At 36.9% G+C, this 20112-nt stretch overlaps 1 protein-coding gene across 1 annotated transcript in view; it reads left to right on the top strand.

Moving 5' to 3' along the window:
- Positions 1–20112, top strand: part of Kcnh7 (potassium voltage-gated channel subfamily H member 7) — a 479251-nt gene that overhangs the window by 314849 nt on the left and 144290 nt on the right. Inside the window, 1 exon segment of the mRNA NM_131912.1 lies at positions 3927–4082. Coding sequence (NP_571987.1) covers positions 3927–4082 — 156 coding nt within the window.

Raw genomic sequence — 20112 nt, 5'->3', positions numbered from 1 at the left:
ATTAAACTGGTTATTTCTTATTTACATTTCGATTGTTATTCCCTTTCCCAGTTTCCGGGCCAACATCCCCCTAAGCCCTCCCCCTCCCCTTCTCTCTGGGTGTTCCCCTCCCCATCCTCTCTTGAATGCATCCAAGAAGTAAGTTACCTGGCCACAATTCTATGGAAATATTTCTAAAGGGGTGTGTGTTTTCTAGGGTCTCATGATCCCTATCAGCAAAAGATTACGGAGCCCTCCTTTAGGAACGCTGCTGGTTTTACAATCCTGGTGCCCCACAATGCTGGTTTTCCTCCCACTCCGCTTGGTGTGCCTCCACGAATTTTACAGGGTCTTGCTTGTCTTTCCTTCAACTATGACGTGCCTCTGAGATAAGCTACAAACTATCTTCGATCCTAACTACCATCATCCATCCTTGAAATGTAATGTTTTCCCCAATGACTTCCAGATTCATAACTCTCACTTGGACCAATGCCTGCCTGAACTGAACTGCAATCCCTGGTGTTCACAGTATCAACCCCTCCATTTAGATATCCAGGAGGCTACTTTATAGTGACTTTATTCAAAGCCCCATGAATATATGCAGTCTTCAACTATATGCAGCTCCTTGCTTTCTCTGTCCCAGTTTAAGAAGTAGTATGGCATTCTTCTGGTTGAACCAACTTCAGGCTTCACCTCAGCACTTTCCACCCGCATCAGCCTAGTGTATTAGACTCACTTGCAGTCAATTACTTTATTTTCCTAAAGTGCCTCCTTTACTTCTGTCCTGGTGTTCTCAACAAGCTATTGTTTGCATCTACGTGAGAGGGATGGTTTTAAACCAGATGACAGTCATCTTAGCATGGCGTTCCCACACTTTCTAACAGGGAAGTTCCAAGTCACACATGGTTAGCGGTTTTTCATTTCCCTCCACCTTCCCTCCACAATCTGTAGCCACCATACTCACTCAGACCACTGTATCATGCCTCATGTACACAGAATGCCCTGTAAGTACACATCACAAACATAAAATGCACTAAAAAAGTTAAATCATGGCCTTTCATTTTATAATACAGCTGAGTGTAAGCTGCCGATTTATGAATAAAGAGGCAATTGTTATGCTTTTCAAATTGCTGTGCTTTTCTTGACTAATAACAAGAGAGTTTAAATTCTATTAATTTCTGAAAAATTTATCAAAATGAGCACTGTTCTTCCTAAATGGCCTTTTCACTTTGAAAAGGTTTTTTCACTCAGGAAACAAAATATGGAAATGAACCCAAGTCTAATTAATATTAGTGCAACATAATCGCGTGCATGGCTGTATAAATAATGGATAATGTTATTGTAAATATTCTGCTACTTAACAAACACTATTAATTTTATTTGAATACATGATGCATTTTAACAGGGTTTAAATATTTCCTTGATTTAATGCTATTTAAACATCATTGAGCAAGCGATTATTCTTCTTCAATTTAAAAATAGCATTTCATGAATCGTGTTTCTGTTCCTTTGTCTCCTATCATTTTATTTATTATTAATTTAATATTAAAAAAATTAAGCAGGAGCAGTCACTCAACAATCCTTGAAAGTGGTAAAATTATGCAAGCTAAAGTGCATTCCATATATGTGTTTCTTCTAATATCTTGTGTCTTTCCGTTCACTGTGTGGCTTCTGGGGGCTACAAAAGACTGAAGGATATATCCATCCATTCCCCACCCCCAAAGTAAAACTGTAAAGTGTGTAAATGTGAGTCTTCAGTTGACTATAAAAAGGATATATTATTTAATGGAAGCATGTAGGAAGCAGTAGTAGTAAGCAATAAATCTCAGATTAATTATACATATGCAATGAGGTGTGGAGCTCATGTACATGCATCGAACTGTTTTCCTGAAGCATGTAATTATATGCTTTTCAGTTCTCGACTGTAAATTTCAAGCATTTGTATGGAAGGACATGATTTTCCTTCTATTAGGCAATGCGAAATGGCTCTGTTCTATTGCAGGCCTCTCTATCCTTGCATCTTTTATTTATTGATTTCTCAATGTTCTGTCTTATATTTTGTTTCACAATCAGAAATATACCTCAAATGTTGAAATATTTGAAACCGCTGAATAACCAATCTGTAAATTCACAATTATATTCTAAATGATTCAGGAAATGTCATTTTAAGTGGCAAAATCAATATGTATTCTGATTCATTAGGGAAAGACATAACGGCTATTTCTCACATCTCTTCAAACTCTATTTTACCAGTATGCATTGTGATGCCTGGCCCGAAGCACTTCTATATTTAGTTCTAATGGAGCACTCTTAAATTGCTTATTTTGTGTTTACTAAAGTCGGCCTGTTTGTTACCATGGAAACTTCGACAAGTGCTCCAGCTAACTGTTTTATTAGATGAATTGAAGATACAGCTGAAGACTCGAAGTGCAGCAAATCATTCTTGAAGCATGGTTTTTTAAAGCATCTGTAACTGTGGACTACCATTATATAAAATTTGACATTATATTAAGGTCTATTCTATTTCAAATTTCGGAGGCTATCTGGAAATCTAAATCATAATTAACACATTGGTATGTCTAAAGTACAAGGAGTATTGTTCTAAAGTTACTCCGTTCTATAGAAATTAGAAGTCATTGGAACAACATAACACATAGTAAGTAGTTGTTCATGTGCCCAAACCCCTTCATCCTCCATCTATAGCAGCATTAGCAACAGTTTCTTTTCTCAGCTCTGGTAGCGGGAGCAATGATGGAGAACTCTGAGGAAGAAAAGGGCTTAATTCACTGCTCCTTTTGCATGCAACAGAATGTATGTATGGTGCCACTTTTGGATGTCAGCACCTTGTGGTTCTCACCAAAGCTGATGCTCTTGCTTCGAACTTTGTGCTATCTACCCATCCTTTTGTTCCTAGTTTCCCGTTGTCCAGAATTTTCTCATGATTCACCTAAAATCTCTGGTCAACCTAATCTCCATACACTTCTTTTTATTTGACATTGCTACATAATTCTCCTCGGAATGATCTCAATTAATCTCTATGAAATGAGAATAATCACGATACAGGAGATCAAGATCCTATTCTGAAGTGTTTTCATTTTCAACTGACTGAAATAAACCCATAGCTGGTGAGACTTCTTTCACTTTGACTAAATAGAGCAAATATTCAGACAGTAAGGATGAAAGGGGGCTGTTTGAGGAATTGCTAGGAGTCAACTCCAAGAAATAAAACAGAAGAAAGAGGTTTAAGGAAATTAAACTTCTTAAAACTGATCTACTCCATACATCGTGAATGGCAAAGATTGTATAGGGGAAACAACATTGGTAGCTAACAGCAACACAGGAAAAATTAATACGATAATATATATAATTTCCCTTTCCCTAGAAAATTATAACCAAATAAAACCATTATCTTTAGATGCTGCATATATTTCTCATTTACTGCAACACATTTGGAAGCCAGCAAGTAGTTTACTGTGTCCAAGAAATTAAGAGAAAAAAGGGGAAGAAACTTTTGAATTAAAAAATCATTGATACTATAAAATGAGCATTTCTTCACTGTTTATGCAAGTCTGTTTCATATAAATACTGATTTAATGCAAATATGTAGGACATGACTGGTAGTGTTTTATAAAATCATAAAGATATTTTTATTCATTAGCTATTAAAGTTATTGGCAAAAGTTAATGAGGTTTGATATTTTCTATTTCCACAATGTAGTAGTAACTGGATTACATTGGATACTCTTTATGCATAAATATAATGTACATATATATATATGTGTGTGTGTGTATGTATATGTATATATGTATATATAGGAAAAAGTAAATTATTATATTAAATATCAGGGGTTATTTCAGCCAAATTTTTATAGTAATGTATTTTAATTTTATTTTTACTGGTAGTTCACACAGGAGGTATGTTTTTGATCTCATTTTTCCTCTCCTTAGGTTCCACTTTTATTTGTAACACTCACATAATCCCAGTAAAGAACCAAGAGGGTGTGGCTATGATGTTCATCATTAACTTTGAGTACGTGACAGATGAAGACAATGCTGCCTCCCCAGAGAGAGTCAACCCAATATTGCCAGTCAAATCTGTAAATCGTAAGTAAAAGGATACACGTCTATAAAGTCATGGCATTCCATGGCTTCTGTAGTTATCTGCATGTCAATTCTTAAAATGTATTCACAGGGGAAATATAAACATTTTATACTAGAAAGACATAGCTGTTGTTATTATTCTTTGACACTTTACAAATTTTTTCATCCTCTTTGAAAGCCATATGACTTGGGTATAGCATGATATACTTTACCAATGCCTTTTTTTAAGGACAGGGTCATACTGTATAGCTCTGGATGGTCCCTGAACTCAGTATGTAGACCAGGTTGGCCTTGAACTCACTGCACCTTCTTCCACAGTACTGAACTTAAAGGTGTGCCCCACCATGCTGATACTGAAAACACTTAGGTTGTTTTGAAGTATTAGATATTCAAAATAATACTTCATATGAGGTACACAAAGAACTTGTATTGCTTGATAAACTCTTGGCTTATACATTTAAAAATTTATCTCAGCTTAAAATTATGGACCAATAAACTTATAGAAACGCTTTAAAAAAACAACTTTATATCGATAAAGCAAGGTAGTTCATACAGTTAGAGGATATTTTGTTTGTTCTGTTTAATACTTTTCCAACTTCATCTCATATACTTTAATTCATGACATAATGAACCTTTTTCTCTTTGACTGTTGCATTTTAAAATAAATTTTAAGATTTGTCTCAGTTGTATCACCTGATACGATTTGATATTGGCATTTTGAGACTCGTGAGGAAATTATACATTCTTTTTATTTGGATACATCTCTACTGGGAATGCATGGTTATTGATATAATTGACTGTTTTCTATTGTGCCGACAAATTCTGGGTTGACTATTCCTTGTTATTGTATTAATGTTTGGTTGTCTCTGTCTACCTACAGCTCTTTTTATATTTGGTAACATTTTTACGATTCTAATAGTTGTTTTTATAAAATAGTTTATTAGATGACACATCTCTGCAATTATATAGTTTGATGAATTTATAGTTTTGGTCCTGATCCTTAATTTTTTCTAATCATGGATTTCTTTCTTTGAACAAGAAGACAATTATCTCAAAGATCTTTTGCTACCCTTCCCACCATACAATTTTATTAATAATATATTATTTTGAGCTTGTCATTGTGTTCCTAAATATCTTTAATAGTCTACTATTTGGTTTATTAGTTTGGATTATATCATTAGACTCCTAGAGTTTGACAAGTCACTCAAACTTAATCTGTCTCACTATCTTTTTTTCTCCCTGCCCAATGCTCTTTCTTTTTTGGTGTTAGTGTCAGTTATGGGACACTTTTAAATTTCTCATTTTTGTTTCCATCTTAAATTTCTAATTAAATATAATCAGTATTCACACAATCTTCCTCAGTATCCTCAGAACTTACTCTCCTCAATTCTTGCAAAGTGTTTTCAGAACCCCTTCTTATTTAACATGGTAGTAGTTTGAATGATAACTGTCCTCCAAAGCCTAGCACATTTAAATATTAACTCACCAGTTGGTGGTGCTATTTGGATAAGTTTCAGGGTATGGTCATACTGTAGTAATTATGTCTTGGGGAATAAACGTTGAGAGTCTAAAGACTCAGGTCATTTCTAGTTTACATTCTCTACTTTGTGCTTGTGGTTCAATATTTGAACTTGTTGCTCGAGCTACCATGCCTGTTTCTTCCCCTCAATGATGAACTGATTTCCCTCTAGTACCACAAGCTTAGATAATCCTTTTCTCTGATAAGTTGCCTTGGTCTTGATATTTTCTCATAACAAGAAGAGTCGCAAATAAAGACACTATTCTTCTGTAGCCATAATGCTTGAATAACAGCATTGGTAGATGGTACCAATTTGGGCATTGCCTTGCATTTGTGTTGTCCTATGCCCCCCAGTTATCTATTCATTCTTTTCTTCCTTTAAGTGTTGCTGACAAGGAGCCAATGCCAACCTCCTTGACTACAATAGTGTTTTGGGATCCATGGTCTTATATAACTAGCCATCTGGCCGTTTTCATCATGCACTTCCTATTTCTTCTCCTGTGTGGACACTCCTCTGCAAGGGACCTCTTCTGAGTGCAGTTAACCATTCCAAGATGTGTGCCTCCACTTTTTCCACATAGACTCTGTGTGGTTCTATTCTCAGTATTACCCTGTGTTCTGCTTGGCAAATTCTTTGCTCTCGTCATAAGTGATCATTTCTAGGTTTACATGACCATTAAAGTCTGAAGAGATCCCACTAAAAAATGTTGTACCTGTCCTTTATGGGTACATTGATTTGACCTCTCCCTTATTGATTTCTATGGGTTAGAGAGGATTAATATGAAAATTGGACTTATATCTTATATTGTCTAAGGGATGTTGGGAAACATCACAAAATGTTAGTAATAGAGATTTAAAAACCCTATACTTTTATGTACAGTAAATAAAAACATGCATAAAATAAAAGCATGCTCCCAAAAGCCTCAGCTGGCAGTCATGCCCAAACCTAGAAGGGTGTGTGTGTGTGTGTGTGTGTGTGTGTGTGTGTATGTGTGTGTGCGTGTGTGTATGTGTGTGTGTGTGTGTGTGTGTGTGTGTGTGTGTGTGTGTGTGTGTAAGCATAAAGGCCAGAAGTTGACATTATTAACTTTTTTCTGTGACTACCTTATTTTGAGATTAAATCTCCCCCTGGACATGGGCCTTACTGGCTATCAGCAAGATTGGAGGTCTCCACTGGTGCAGCTAGCTTTGCATTTATTTATGTTCTATTATTTGTGTGTGGGTGGTGTGGTAATTCATGCGTGTTTATGTGCAAATTGATGGTTGTGTGTAGGTGCACATATATATTACAATGTGGGATCCTGAAGTTGATATCATGGGTCTTCCCCAATCACTTTTAATTTATTGAATTGGGGTCTCTAAATTAACTTGGAATTGAACTTGAACCAGTTCTGGCTTGACTAGGTAGCCTGCTGGCCCTAGTGATCTGCCTCTGTCTCTTTGAGTGCTGAGACTGCAACGGCTATCATGCCCACCTGTTTCTCACACCGTTTCTGGGGGTCAGAATTCAGGTCTTCAAGCTTACACGTCAAAAAGTTATTCATAAAGCTGTTTCCCTAGTTCTTACACCTAGATTTTTCACATGGATTCTGGGGTGGACCTCAAGCCCTCATTCGTTTGTGTGTGCAGTTCACTGAATGAGTCATCATCTTAAATCCACATGCAAACTCTCAGCATTATAATTCAGCACTGTTATCTACAAAGTTCAAGCTTGACAACCTCATGATGGATCTTTTTAAATTCCATACACACATATGTGTACACAGACACACAGATCACAGATGCATGCACACATACCACCACCACCAATTAAAAAAAATCAAACAAAGCATAATGCTGTATGGCAGGTTTTATTCCTTGCTATCCTGGCTGCATAATGCTTGTGGTCCATGAATTACAGCATGTTCCTCCCTGTAAGGATAAACCTAAGCTTAAAACTAAATAGAACAATTAAACATTTATTATAGTATCAATTACTTCCTTTGCCTAGTCTAAATAGCAGTATAAATTAAAATTCCTCATAAAGCAAAGAAGGAAGAAAAATATTAATGCAACATAATACCAGTATCCTTAATTTTTACCCTTAAAAAATACCACATTTTAGAAATTTTCTTGCAACAATCAGTAATTAATCAGTTTCCAAAATATATGTTTTGAAATAAATGAAAATACAATAAAACAAAGTCTAATTCAAAATTGTTCCTTTAAGGTAATAGCCACTTCAACTTATCTCCTCTGCTTCTCCCATTCAGTCACTACCGAATGGTCTCTGAGAGTAAATTTCAATGATACCCACCTCTATCTGCCATTAATATCTATATTTATGACTATCCATGAACATCAGGTTGCCCACATTGAGATTGAATGCCTACTCTATTTTTTTAACCATTTTCTCAAATACTTCATTTTACCAATGGAATAGTGTCTGGTGTGACCTTTCATCTGAATGGAAGTAAAAAAATAGAGGGCATACCTACACCAGAGCAGGATAGGACTTGAAAAAAAAGATAATGCATTCATTTAAAACTGAAATGCAAATATTGAATTGACACATAGGTTTCTTAAATAGAATTCTATGTAACAGTTCCCAGAGTACAAACATGGTCTATGACACTTTATTTTCTGTTCAATTGGCATTTCATGGAAAAATCCCAGCAAGGCCAGTAGAGATTTTGCTCCTTATCTTATGAATATGTGTGGTTCTCCTATGATATCACTGTCATGCACACAAGGAATCACTGGAGAGTGTAAAAGATATGCAGACACAGTTGTTTCTATGGCTTTTCAAAGTCTGATTATTTACAGCCAGTGCACTGGTTTCACTCATAGCCTTTGTCATTTTGTCCTTCATTTCCCTTAACTTTGTGTCAGACTTTGAAGAATTGATTGTTAAATCAAGCAGAAAAGTTCAAAAGACCAAAATTTTGCTTGATAACTTTACATATTAGGTCTCATCTCTGACAAACCCTAATGATCTATTTCTTAATGAGTAAAATTTTACTGTCAGTACAAAATAATGGCTTTGGCTCTTTCAAACATCTTTGGATAGAAAGACAGAAAAAATAGGGAGAAGGGAGTCATGGAAGAAATAGGAAAGAGTGGAAGGAAAGAACTAAGCAAGGAAGGGAGGGAGGGAGGAAGGAAGGAAAGAAGATGAGATTTGAATACTTTTCTGCTTGATTTAACAAGCAGATCTCTTTGGAAAAACATGTTATTACAGGGATCCCACTAGAGATGTGTACTCAAGCATAGTTTGTAGCCAATTAAAACACATCATTCCAGCAAGGTGGGACTGAAGTATAGCCCAAGCATTTAGGTCAAGGTACTTTAAAGCTAAAAAACCACATCCTGGTATCTTCCTCTTCATCTACTGTAGGAGGTTTTGTACAAGCAAACAGTTTATCAGAAGCTAAGATAAACAGCTGGAAGAGAACATTTGCACAAGTAGACAGTTTAATAGGAGCCAAGATAAGTTAGGTAGAGCATCTTGACTTTGGGTTCCTTGAATAGAATAGGATAATTTTCCTTGTAACTTTCCATCAAGAAGATTAAATTCTAGTTAAACATGAAAAGATCTCAACAAGTATCTGAGATGGTAGAACCTATATACTTCTTTACTTAGTACAATGTTAATTCCCAACATAGTAAGATTGTTAGGTTGAAGCCTACAATCCAGTCGCCAACATGTGGGTCAATGAAACTGGCCATAAAGTGTAGTTACACTGACATATATGGTAAGCACACTAAAATATATTTAAAACTCATATTTTTCTTGTGTAAATGCTTAATTTTCTTATAAAAATATGGTGAATATAATTATGAGAGAAAGAATGGAAGAGAAGAGAAAAGGAGAAAATCGTTCATTTACTATTTATTAAAGACATATATATCTGTAAATTATTTGTCTTCTTAAAAGTGACATATGTGTAGATTTTATTAAATTGAGATTATTAAGAGTAAGAAACAATGTTATCTGTACAATAGAAAAGAGAGGTTGTAAAAGGGGAGACTTCTTTATGGACTGGGGCAATAAATATTCTCAGGAAACAAATATTGACTTTAGATTCTAGAGCCCCAACATATGAAAAGCAAGCATATCTCAAGAATAAGTAAATGTTCACAATATTATTTGTGAAAGATACAGAATCAAGCACAAATAGATTACTCATGTTCCCCAATAAAACATGTGGATAAGGAAGTTATTTTATTAGCGAGTATACCTATCAAATTAGCAACTATTGTACAATGCATCAATTTAAAGAATCAATGCCAATAATAATAAAAGACAAAGTTAATTTTTTTTCTTTTTTTCTTTTTTTTCCGGAGCTGGGGACCAAACCCAAGGCCTTGCGCTCGCTAGGCAAGCGCTCTACCGCTGAGCTAAATCCCCAACCCCCAAAGTTAATTTTTTATTTTAGGTATTGTATGTAAAATATTCTTTAAAGGTTGAAATGATATAACTTGCTAAAACTTTCTTGAGAACATTCAGGAAAACTAAAATTGAATAAAATTCTTGATTGTGATAGTTAATCTCAGTTGTAAAATTAATGTGAGCTAGAACCCACAGGGAACCAGGTCTTGGGCATGTCTGGAGCATGCTATCCCTGTATTATCTACGTCAGGTTAATTAAGTTGAGGAGACCTGCCCACTGTGGGTGGCATCATTCCCTGTGATAGGATCTGAACTAAAAGGAGAAAATGAGCTGACACATGCACTCAGTGCTGCCTGCTTTCTTATTATACATGACTTCCCATTGTTCAAGATTGCACCCTTGAGAAGTGGGCCAGAACAAAAAATCTTTCCATTCTTAACTTTTATCAGAGTATTTTGTTGTAGCAACAGGAAAATAAACTAATCTAATATTTAAACAAAAATTAGTGCATATATTTTTACCTTGTGTGATCAACTCTAAACTTTTCTCTGCTTATCTTACCAGACAAATCTCAGGCACTTTCAATCTTTCATCAATATAATATTGTGGGTCTCCACTTAAATCTTCATCACTCACTGTCAAATGATGTATTGAATTTATGCCATAATTTGGGTATATTTTCTAAGAAACTACAAGCTCCAGTTTTCTTTATTCTTAGAAAAATTATCTGATCGAGGTACTAATTGACTACACGTCTTACAACTCTATTTGAGATGCCTTATTTTTTTTCCTTTCTTTCTCCCATTTCTCCAATTACCTAGAGAAGGCACTTCCAGCCTTCTCTATAGTCTTTATGACCCTGACCTCAAATCCTTTCCTGTGTTGCAAGCTTGTGCCACAGCAGGGGTGAAGGAGGTCATTGAGTGGAAATTCCTCAGCAACCACAGGCCACCTTTGGTGGACAAATCCTAAGTGAAACTTACATAATACCCCAAGGATCTGTACTATCCTGCTCCTTCAAAACCATCTTCCCCAGTCTCCCTCCCATGCCAATGTTTTCTCCTGGCCCCTTCCTCTGTTGCTCATACTCACGCTGCTGAGAATAAATAGCCTGCACTTCAACAGACACATTTTGTTTATATCACATCATGTTTTTTTAAAAGTTTTAATTAGTTGAATTTGTTGCCAACATTTAAAAATTGGATATTGCACATTAAAATTAGGATATCTGGCTGTCTCTCTTTTGAGTAGCTTGCTACACACCCCAAATGTTCCTTATAAGCCAGCACAGAATACTAGCCATCCTTTTGACAGGGCCTGTGGTATTCTATTCACTGTGTTCTGCGCACCTTTCCTTGAGTTTTGCGTGTAATTGTGGTTTCTTGGTTTCTATTATTTGCCTCTCGCTGTAGGTGTTCGAGCCGCACACGTGTTACTGTTTCCACTTTACTCTCCATTCCACAGAGCAACGTAACTGAGCTCTCTATTTACTCCCTAGATGGTCTGCTACATAGATGAGTTAGATTCCCTTCTTGTCTTTTTATTTCTAGACTACCATACTCACTGCATCTTTAAAGTCAACAGTTGTTTCAACAGCTTATGCTCACTTCCTTAATGGCCTTAGGTGACCCTTGTGAAAGGGTCATTCAGCACCTCTCAAAAGGTTGAGAACCCATAGTTTGAGAACCACTATCTTAGAGCTTCATCTATCCACTAAGCATTGGGTAAGTTCTTGGGAATATTTTGGTACTTCTGAAGTTTTACCCTTTCAAGTCAAATGTGTCTTAACATCTCTTGTCTCTCTCACTTGATCATCAGAGATGTCATGAACTAATCATCCAAAATTTCCTTCCATTGAATCTTCTTGTTTCTTACCAAAAGAGTGGACCAAATACATTTATCATGTATTTCAATCTCTCTCTCTCTCTCTCTCTCTTTCTCTCTCTCTCTCTCTCTCTCTCTCTCTCTCTCTCTCTCTCTCTCTCTCTCTCTCTCTCTCTCTCTCTCTTCCCACTACAATAATTCTACTCAGAACTCTGACACATCTTATTTGAGCTAATGTAGTGATTTCATTCTTGTAATTCCTTCTTCCAGCTTCTTTTCTCCAAATCTACACAAAACACTGTTGCATGCAGATTACAGTCATCTGCTGTTTCTCTCCTTTACAAATCATTCTGTTGCCTAAAACATAAAACTCCAAATTACTATATGTATGCAAAACAAAGATCTAAATCAGAGTAGCTTCCATGACTGCATTAACTTCATCTTCTACAGCTTCTCATATTTTGTAGAGTTTAACTGGAATATCCCTTGTCTAGTTGGATATTGCATTTTTTGTAGCATATCTATTTCAAAAGACTTGTTCCTGTGGAAATTGCACTTCTTGCAAGCATATCTACATGGTCCTACTCTTGTGAGAGCAAAGCACTTCTCACTTTGGTCTACTGTCACATTGAATACATCTGTTTGCCCAATAGACCATAATAAAAATTAATCATACTACAATTGTAATGTTTAAAAAATACACAAAAATGAATTTGAAAAGTCAGTACTAAAAGAAAGATGGGGACTGTAGAAATTGAAGAATATTTATCTAATTTAATGTAGCCAGAGACCTTTAAGCTTAATTTCAAAGCAGCAACATGTTCTTTCTTATACCACTACAAATCCTTTACCAGTAATAAGTATCTGTGTATGTTTGTGCAACAATAGTGCATGCATATGTTTTTAACACGCAACTATTAATTTATTTTCTACTGTCTGGACATCAACAAGATTGCTCTGGTCACAACTTTCCATTTGGTAAGATCATTACTATGAAATATGCGACATGCTTGGAAACACAAGTTTTTTACTTCTGCACCAGAACTGTTGACTCAAAAATCAAAATTCAATACTCTGTATATATCAAATACGTCATTCTCATACTATGGTTTAAGTTGACTAATATTCAAATAAAATGATTTTAGGTGAAGTCAAATGTAAATCATTTAATAAAATAACCTAAAATGTCTAAGGAGTTTATTATAACAACAACTTTCAGAAGTGAATTTTTTCACTTAAATCACGTTTAAAAGATCCTGTAATCTTTAAAAAGATTAACATTATATCTTATTTTACTATTTTTCTTATTGAAAGTTTGAGTTGTCCTAAAAGCCTCAACCAAAACTAAATGTATAAATACAAAGTACCATTTGATAACTTAGGCACTTATCTGTTTAATTTAAGCCACTAAAACCATATTCATATGTTTTGGACTCACTCAAGATAATTAACACATAAAGCATATGTTTGTCTCAACTGCTATATTACCTCCTCAAATTTGTGTCTGTTTTCTAACCCCAAGCAAGTAAGAAACAAAGAAATGCTTCACGTACTTCACTTGCAGAAAGGCTTCCACCATGCTTTCACTTGTCTCCACTGGAGCTGAAAGTCATTCTTTAATTCAATGATGAGAAGCTGCAATTTTGATACAGAATTCCCTAACCAGCACACATTACTATAGAAACCATCTGTTATTCAGTGGAATTCAATTAAAGGTTTTACAATGTAACTAATGTTTATTTTCATCTTTCCTTTGAAAGTCTCTTCCTTAAGGACTACATTTAATATAGGAAAAAAAGAATCATGACATTGTTGCAAAAACAGAGAACTTTAATTAAATTTTGCCATTGTCTCCCTATTATATAGACAAAAACATATATCTAAGATCAATGGAAGTCCTTGTGATTGAAAAAATATGTCCTTTGTTAAGAATAGATATTGATCAGCATTCAGGTCAAATAAAGTATACCCTCCTAGGGGTTCCTTATGAGCATCCTATGGATTATTTTGTTACCTAGCAACATGAAAATTAGGGGCAGTCTGTAGTCATACAGTTTTTGGGAAACTGGACTATCTCTCATTCATGTTTTGAGCATTCTAGTTAGAGCTTCCATCAGCATGACGGCTGCATGATCACCCAGAATCAATATAAGTTAAGATGTTATCACTTCCAGGAGACCTGAATTGATTCTTTAACTTGGCATTTGGAGAGGGGGAAATATATATATATACCTGAGAGAGACTAAATAATGGAATGGTAAAATCATGCCCCTATTGACTTAGTGGTTATTTTAAGCACATGGAAACCTAATCAAGCACATGCAATGTTGGTGTATTCCGTTCATTCCCCATGTCTCCTTACTGAATGATTTTAACCTTGAGTGGTTAAAAGCAGTCCATCTCATTACCCTGTCTCCCTGCTTATCTCCCTTGTCCAAATCTCTTCACTGCCTCCTTTGCTGTCATGATGATGTGGCCGGACTGGAAGCAGGGCTTTACAGAATACCAGCAGCAATTTTAACCTGTTCAGAGAGGAGTGTGTTGCTGCTGCTGCTGCTGCTGCTGCTGCTGCTGCTGCTGCTGCTGCTGCTGCAGCTGCTGCTGCTGAGACTGTTCTCATGCCTTGCTGCAGCCTAGGCTGCCCCCTGATCCTCACACAGCATACTGAGACTCACATTACTACAAGATCCCAGTTTGCCCGTGGCTCATTGCTCTTTCCTTTGTAAGATGATACATGGAGTTTTTGGTTTGTTCGTTTTGCTTTTTCCTAGTGTTACCTGTCTTTATTAATCATATCTACTCCTTTAAAGGGCCCCACTTTTAACTTCAGCTTTAATGTCTGCCAATAGATTCTGGGGTCTGGAAAACGTTTTGTTTTGTTTTAATAATTAATGCTAAAACTGCACTGGCTATACTTGTCCATTTATCATTCATTACTCAGGATACCTAGTTGATTGGTACTAAGTACATTTGAAAATTATTTCTTCCCAATCTAGCTGCGAAAGAAAGTCTTCCTTGTCAATAGTCTGGCTTGTTCTCACATCCCCTCAATGCCATAATATACCACATCCCTCACTTAACAGTAGGAAAAACCCCTCATATTCTTTCAAGATGTTTCTAACCCAGGTCTCTCCATAAAAAGAAAAAGCTGCATCCCAGGCATGCAGGGATGGTTTAATATACGGAAAACCATCAACGTGATCCATTATATAAACAAACTGAAAGAACAGAACCACATGATCATTTCATTAGATGCTGAGAAAGCATTTGACAAAATTCAACACCCCTTCATGATAAAAGTCCTGGAAAGAATAGGAATTCAAGGCCCATACCTAAACATAGTAAAAGCCAAAAATGGGGTTCAGAGCTAAACAAAGAATTCACAGCTGAGGAATGCCGAATGGCTGAGAAACACCTAAAGAAATGTTCAACATCTTTAGTCATAAGGGAAATGCAAATCAAAACAACCCTGAGATTTCACCTCACACCAGTGCGATTGGCTAAGATCAAAAACTCAGGTGACAGCAGATGCTGGCGAGGATGTGGAGAAAGAGGAACACTCCTCCATTGTTGGTGGGATTGCAGACTGGTAAAACCATTCTGGAAATCAGTCTGGAGGTTCCTCAGAAAATTGGACATTGAACTGCCTGAGGATCCAGCTATACCTCTCTTGGGCATATACCCAAAAGATGCCTCAACATATAAAAGAGACACGTGCTCCACTATGTTCATCGCAGCTTTATTTATAATAGCCAGAAAATGGAAAGAACCCAGATGCCCTTCAACAGAGGAATGGATACAGAAAATGTGGTACATCTACACAATGGAATATTACTCAGCTATCAAAAACAACGAGTTTATGAAATTCGTAGGCAAATGGTTGGAACTGGAAAATATCATCCTGAGTGAGCTAACCCAATCACAGAAAGACATACATGGTATGCACTCATTGATAAGTGGCTATTAGCCCAAATGCTTGAATTACCCTAGATCCCTAGAACAAACGAAACTCAAGACGGATGATCAAAATGTGAATGCTTCACTCCTTCTTTAAATGAGGAAAAAGAATACCCTTGGCAGGGAAGGGAGAGGCAAAGATTAAAACAGAGACTGAAGGAACACCCATTCAGAGCCTGCCCCACATGTGGCCCATACATATACAGCCACCCAATTAGACAAGATGGATGAAGCAAAGAAGTGCAGACCGACAGGAGCCGGATGTAGATCTCTCCTGAGAGACACAGCCAGAATACAGCAAATATAGAGGCGAATGCCAGCAGCAAACCACTGAACTGAGAATAGGTCCCCTATTGAAGGAATCAGAGAAAGAACTGGAAGAGCTTGAAGGGGCTCGAGACCCCAAAAGTACAACAATGCCAAGCAACCAGAGCTTCCAGGGACTAAGCCACTACCTAAAGACTATACATGGACTGACCCTGGACTCTGACCCCATAGGTAGCAATGAATATCCTAGTAAGAGCACCAGTGGAAGGGGAAGCCCTGGGTCCTGCTAAGACTGAACCCCCAGTGAACTAGTCTATGGGGGGAGGGCGGCAATGGGGGGAGGGTTGGGAGGGGAACACCCATAAGGAAGGGGAGGGGGGAGGGGGATGTTTGCCCGGAAACCGGGAAAGGGAATAACACTCGAAATGTATATAAGAAATACTCAAGTTAATAAAAAAAAAAAAAAAAAAAAAAAGAAAAAGCTGATTGATATGTCAGACATTTTCTGTTTCTCCCATCAAATTTGATCTTTTACTGTATTTATCTGGATTAAATTCATGTCCCTCTATGTATCCACGCTGCAGAATTGTTCACACTGGCTTTAAGGCTTTCAACTCAAGTGTTATGTGTATGAATACCGTGAATTTACAAAAACCCATTCATTCCTTGCATTCAATAATTAACAATAGAATTTATTTATGACAACTTTTTTCAGAAAAAAAAAACCTCTTTTTCTCCCTTTTTGTACTGAACATTGTGACAAAAATTCTGAAAGTGATGAACTTTCACATACACCAAACAGCCCCTTGGGAGGTCTGACTCTTCTATTCATTGGCAGGGATGGAATTAGACAGAGTTATCACCTTTCCCAAGGGATGGTGACAGTCAGTGACTGGGTGATGCAGAGACACAAGAAGCTTCAAATGAGCACCAGAGAGTTTAAGATTACACTGGAATCCTGAAGCCTTGAGTCTTAAGGTAGTATATGGAGGTTAGGGGGAAGTTAGAAATGAATTAAGACCTGAGAGCAATGTACTGAAATCAAAAGCAACAATTCTAAATGTAGCTGGAGCTTCACCTCCAACTTCTCTACGAAGATTCAGCTGAAGATTCAGGTCCATTTGCCATTTAGACAATGGACTTTAGCTCTTTCCAGTCCATCGTGACAGTTAGCTCCTGAGTATATTCCCTTGAAAATAGTTATACAATCTCTTTTCTTTCTCTCTCTCTCTTTCTTTCTTTCTTTCTTTCTTTCTTTCTTTCTTTCTTTCTTTCTTTCTTTCTTCCTTCCTTCCTTTCTTCCTTCCTTCCTTCCTTTCTTCCTTTCTTCTTTCTTTCTTTCTTTCTTTCTTTCTTCCTTTCTTTCCTTTGTCTCTTTCTTTCTTCCTTCCCTCTGTTGTTTTTTCTGTTGACTTATTTGTTGGTTTTTAGACAGGGTTTCTCTATGTAGCCCCAACTGTCCTGAAACTCACTTTATAGACCAGGCTGGCCTCAAACTCATAGAGATTCATCTGTCTCTGTCACCAGAGGGCTGGGATTAAAGGCTTGCTCCAGCACTGCCCAGCAACAGCCTATTTTCAATGATGCAGTCTCATCCACCCCAGTCCTCCACTAAGGGAAATCTACACTGGCAGCCTTCACTGCTTCTCCCTGCCCACTTCCCTCCCCACTCTCAAGACACCTTGGACTCTCTCCATTTGCATAACCATTTATACTTAAGAATATCTCCTCTTGGGGTTTAACTCAACTGGGAACAACCAGGCAAGAGGTACATATTGTTAAGCCACATACTGGCTTTTTATTATACTTTAAATTAAATTACTTTAATTTCAATGCACTAAAAGTTTGTAAAACGATAATAAATGGAATGAAGGAAACAAGAACTTGCAATTGAAAGAAAAATCAATGATTAAAAGCTAGGTAGACCCAATCAGGTAGCATACACTAGTTGATATGAGGCCCCGACACATAGACAGCAGAGGACTTCCTGGTCTGGCCTCAGTGAGAAAAGATGCACCTAACCATGGAGAGATTTGAGGTCCCAGGTAATGGGGAGGCTTGGTGGAGTGGGGATGGGGATATCCTTTTGGAGATGGGTAAAGGAGGAGTGGGATGAGAAACTGTCGGAGGAGTCCAATAATGACTGGACAAAATAAAAGATTAAAGACAATTTTAAAAAGCTAGGTGGACATTTTTGTAGTATTCATTTTTTCCCCAAGAAAAACTTTTTCCAATCTTCGTAGCCACCAGCATTACTTACTGCTTAAATTATGTATGTAAACTAAAGTACATCCATGGAGGTAGTTTATCAGTGTCTTTCTTTATTTCTAACGATGTGTGAGTTGTGAAAAAAAATATTGAGTTTTTTCTTCTTATTTCAGGTTTACTATTTTGGTAGACAGGAGACTAAAGAGAATCTAATTATTCAAGTAAGAAAGTAAGTTTAATATAATCTGAAGACTTAGCAAGATGTTTTACAGAGTCAAAAGCCACAACAGTTACACTTACCTATGTTCTATGATCCCTTAAGGAAGTATAGCGGGGCACAAATTTCTCAACGTGCATTCTTTCTGCATGAACTGCACGGAGACAACTGAATCTGTAATCCAATACAACGTGGTCATATTAACCTAGTGGTGCAGAAAAGACCATCTGTACCACCTTCGATGGGACTAAAACGCAGCAGAGAAATAAATGCCTGTGCGATCATTAATTTAAGAGAGCTACTGGGTGTTCTTTGGAAGGAGAGAGCGATGCAGCTGATGAAAAATGAGTAAAAGTAGGCACTGAACTTCGGTGCATTGTAATAAAACTTGCAAAATTGATTTGTAAACTGTAACTCAATTTCATGTACATTAAAAACTAATCAAATGATTTTGATGCAGCTCACCGATTTTTAACTTGGCAATTTGTGTGAGCATATAAAAAAGGTTTGGAGAAATATGTAAAGATGCTTTCAAAACCCTTATAATGCTTTCCAACCATATTTAATCTTGTTTGTGCAGATTGCTTGCACTCGTCTTTGTGTATTAATCCACAATATAATGTTCAATACACTTACATTATATCATAATATTTTACCAGGAAAAATAAATCCTATTTTAGTTATTTTTAACATTACTTACTATTAAACTACAAGTGAAAAGTTGACATAATAAATTTGCCTGCTTAATTCTAAATTGTTCTCCAACAAGCATTTTGTCTATATCCTCTAGATGATAAAGGGCATCAGAACTCTTCTGTGTAATCTTAATGATCAAAATGGATGCCATTTAAACCATGTCTAAAAGGGTGAAATTGATAAGATTTGATCAGGTAGACAAGACATAGTATAGAGTTGCCACGATTTGTCTAGTTCTACTCAATTGTACAGTACATAAGAGCCAACACCATTCCAGGATGCTGAGATTACACAACTACAATGACCAGAGTAATTATATATTCTAATCCAAACTAAATACATTATAACTCAGTTTATTATGTGCTTGTATAACTCTATTAGCCATATTCAGGCATTCTGTCAGAACCAAAGCAAAATAAACAAGGCCTTTCTTATAGGGGTGTAGAAAAATGTTAATCGGGGAATCACTGTGTGTATTATTATCTTCTAGGGTGGAAACTGTGAAGAGATGTCCACCTTAGTTCAGAGGGAAGGACAATCCTCGCAAAGGGAGCTAATCTTGGCTCTACCTAAAGGATAAACCAAGTAGGCAGCAGAACAGGATCTTCTATGAGGGTGCTCCCCATCCCACCCACCCACTCCCACCTCACTGCCCTGGCATTTCCCTACACTGGGGAAATGGAGCCATCACAGGACCAAGGGCTTCTTCTACTATTGATGACAGACAATGCCATCCTCTGCTAGATATGTGGCTGGAGCCAAGGGTCCCTCCATACATACTCTTTGGTTGGTGGTTTAGTCCCTGGGAGTTCTGGGCTGTCTGGTTGGTTGATATTATTGTTCTTCCTACGGGGTTGCAAACCCTTTCAGCTCCTTCAGTCCTTTCTCTAACTCCCCCATTGGGGATCTGGTTCTCAGTCCAATGGTTGGCTGTGAGCATCTGCCTCTGTATTTGTCAGGCTCTGCAAGAGC

This window comes from Rattus norvegicus, chromosome 3 (genome assembly GCF_021556685.1).
Source record: "Rattus norvegicus strain SHRSP/BbbUtx chromosome 3, alternate assembly SHRSP_T2T, whole genome shotgun sequence".
Lineage (NCBI taxonomy): Eukaryota > Metazoa > Chordata > Mammalia > Rodentia > Muridae > Rattus > Rattus norvegicus.
This window is presented reverse-complemented; position numbering and strand designations above follow the sequence as displayed.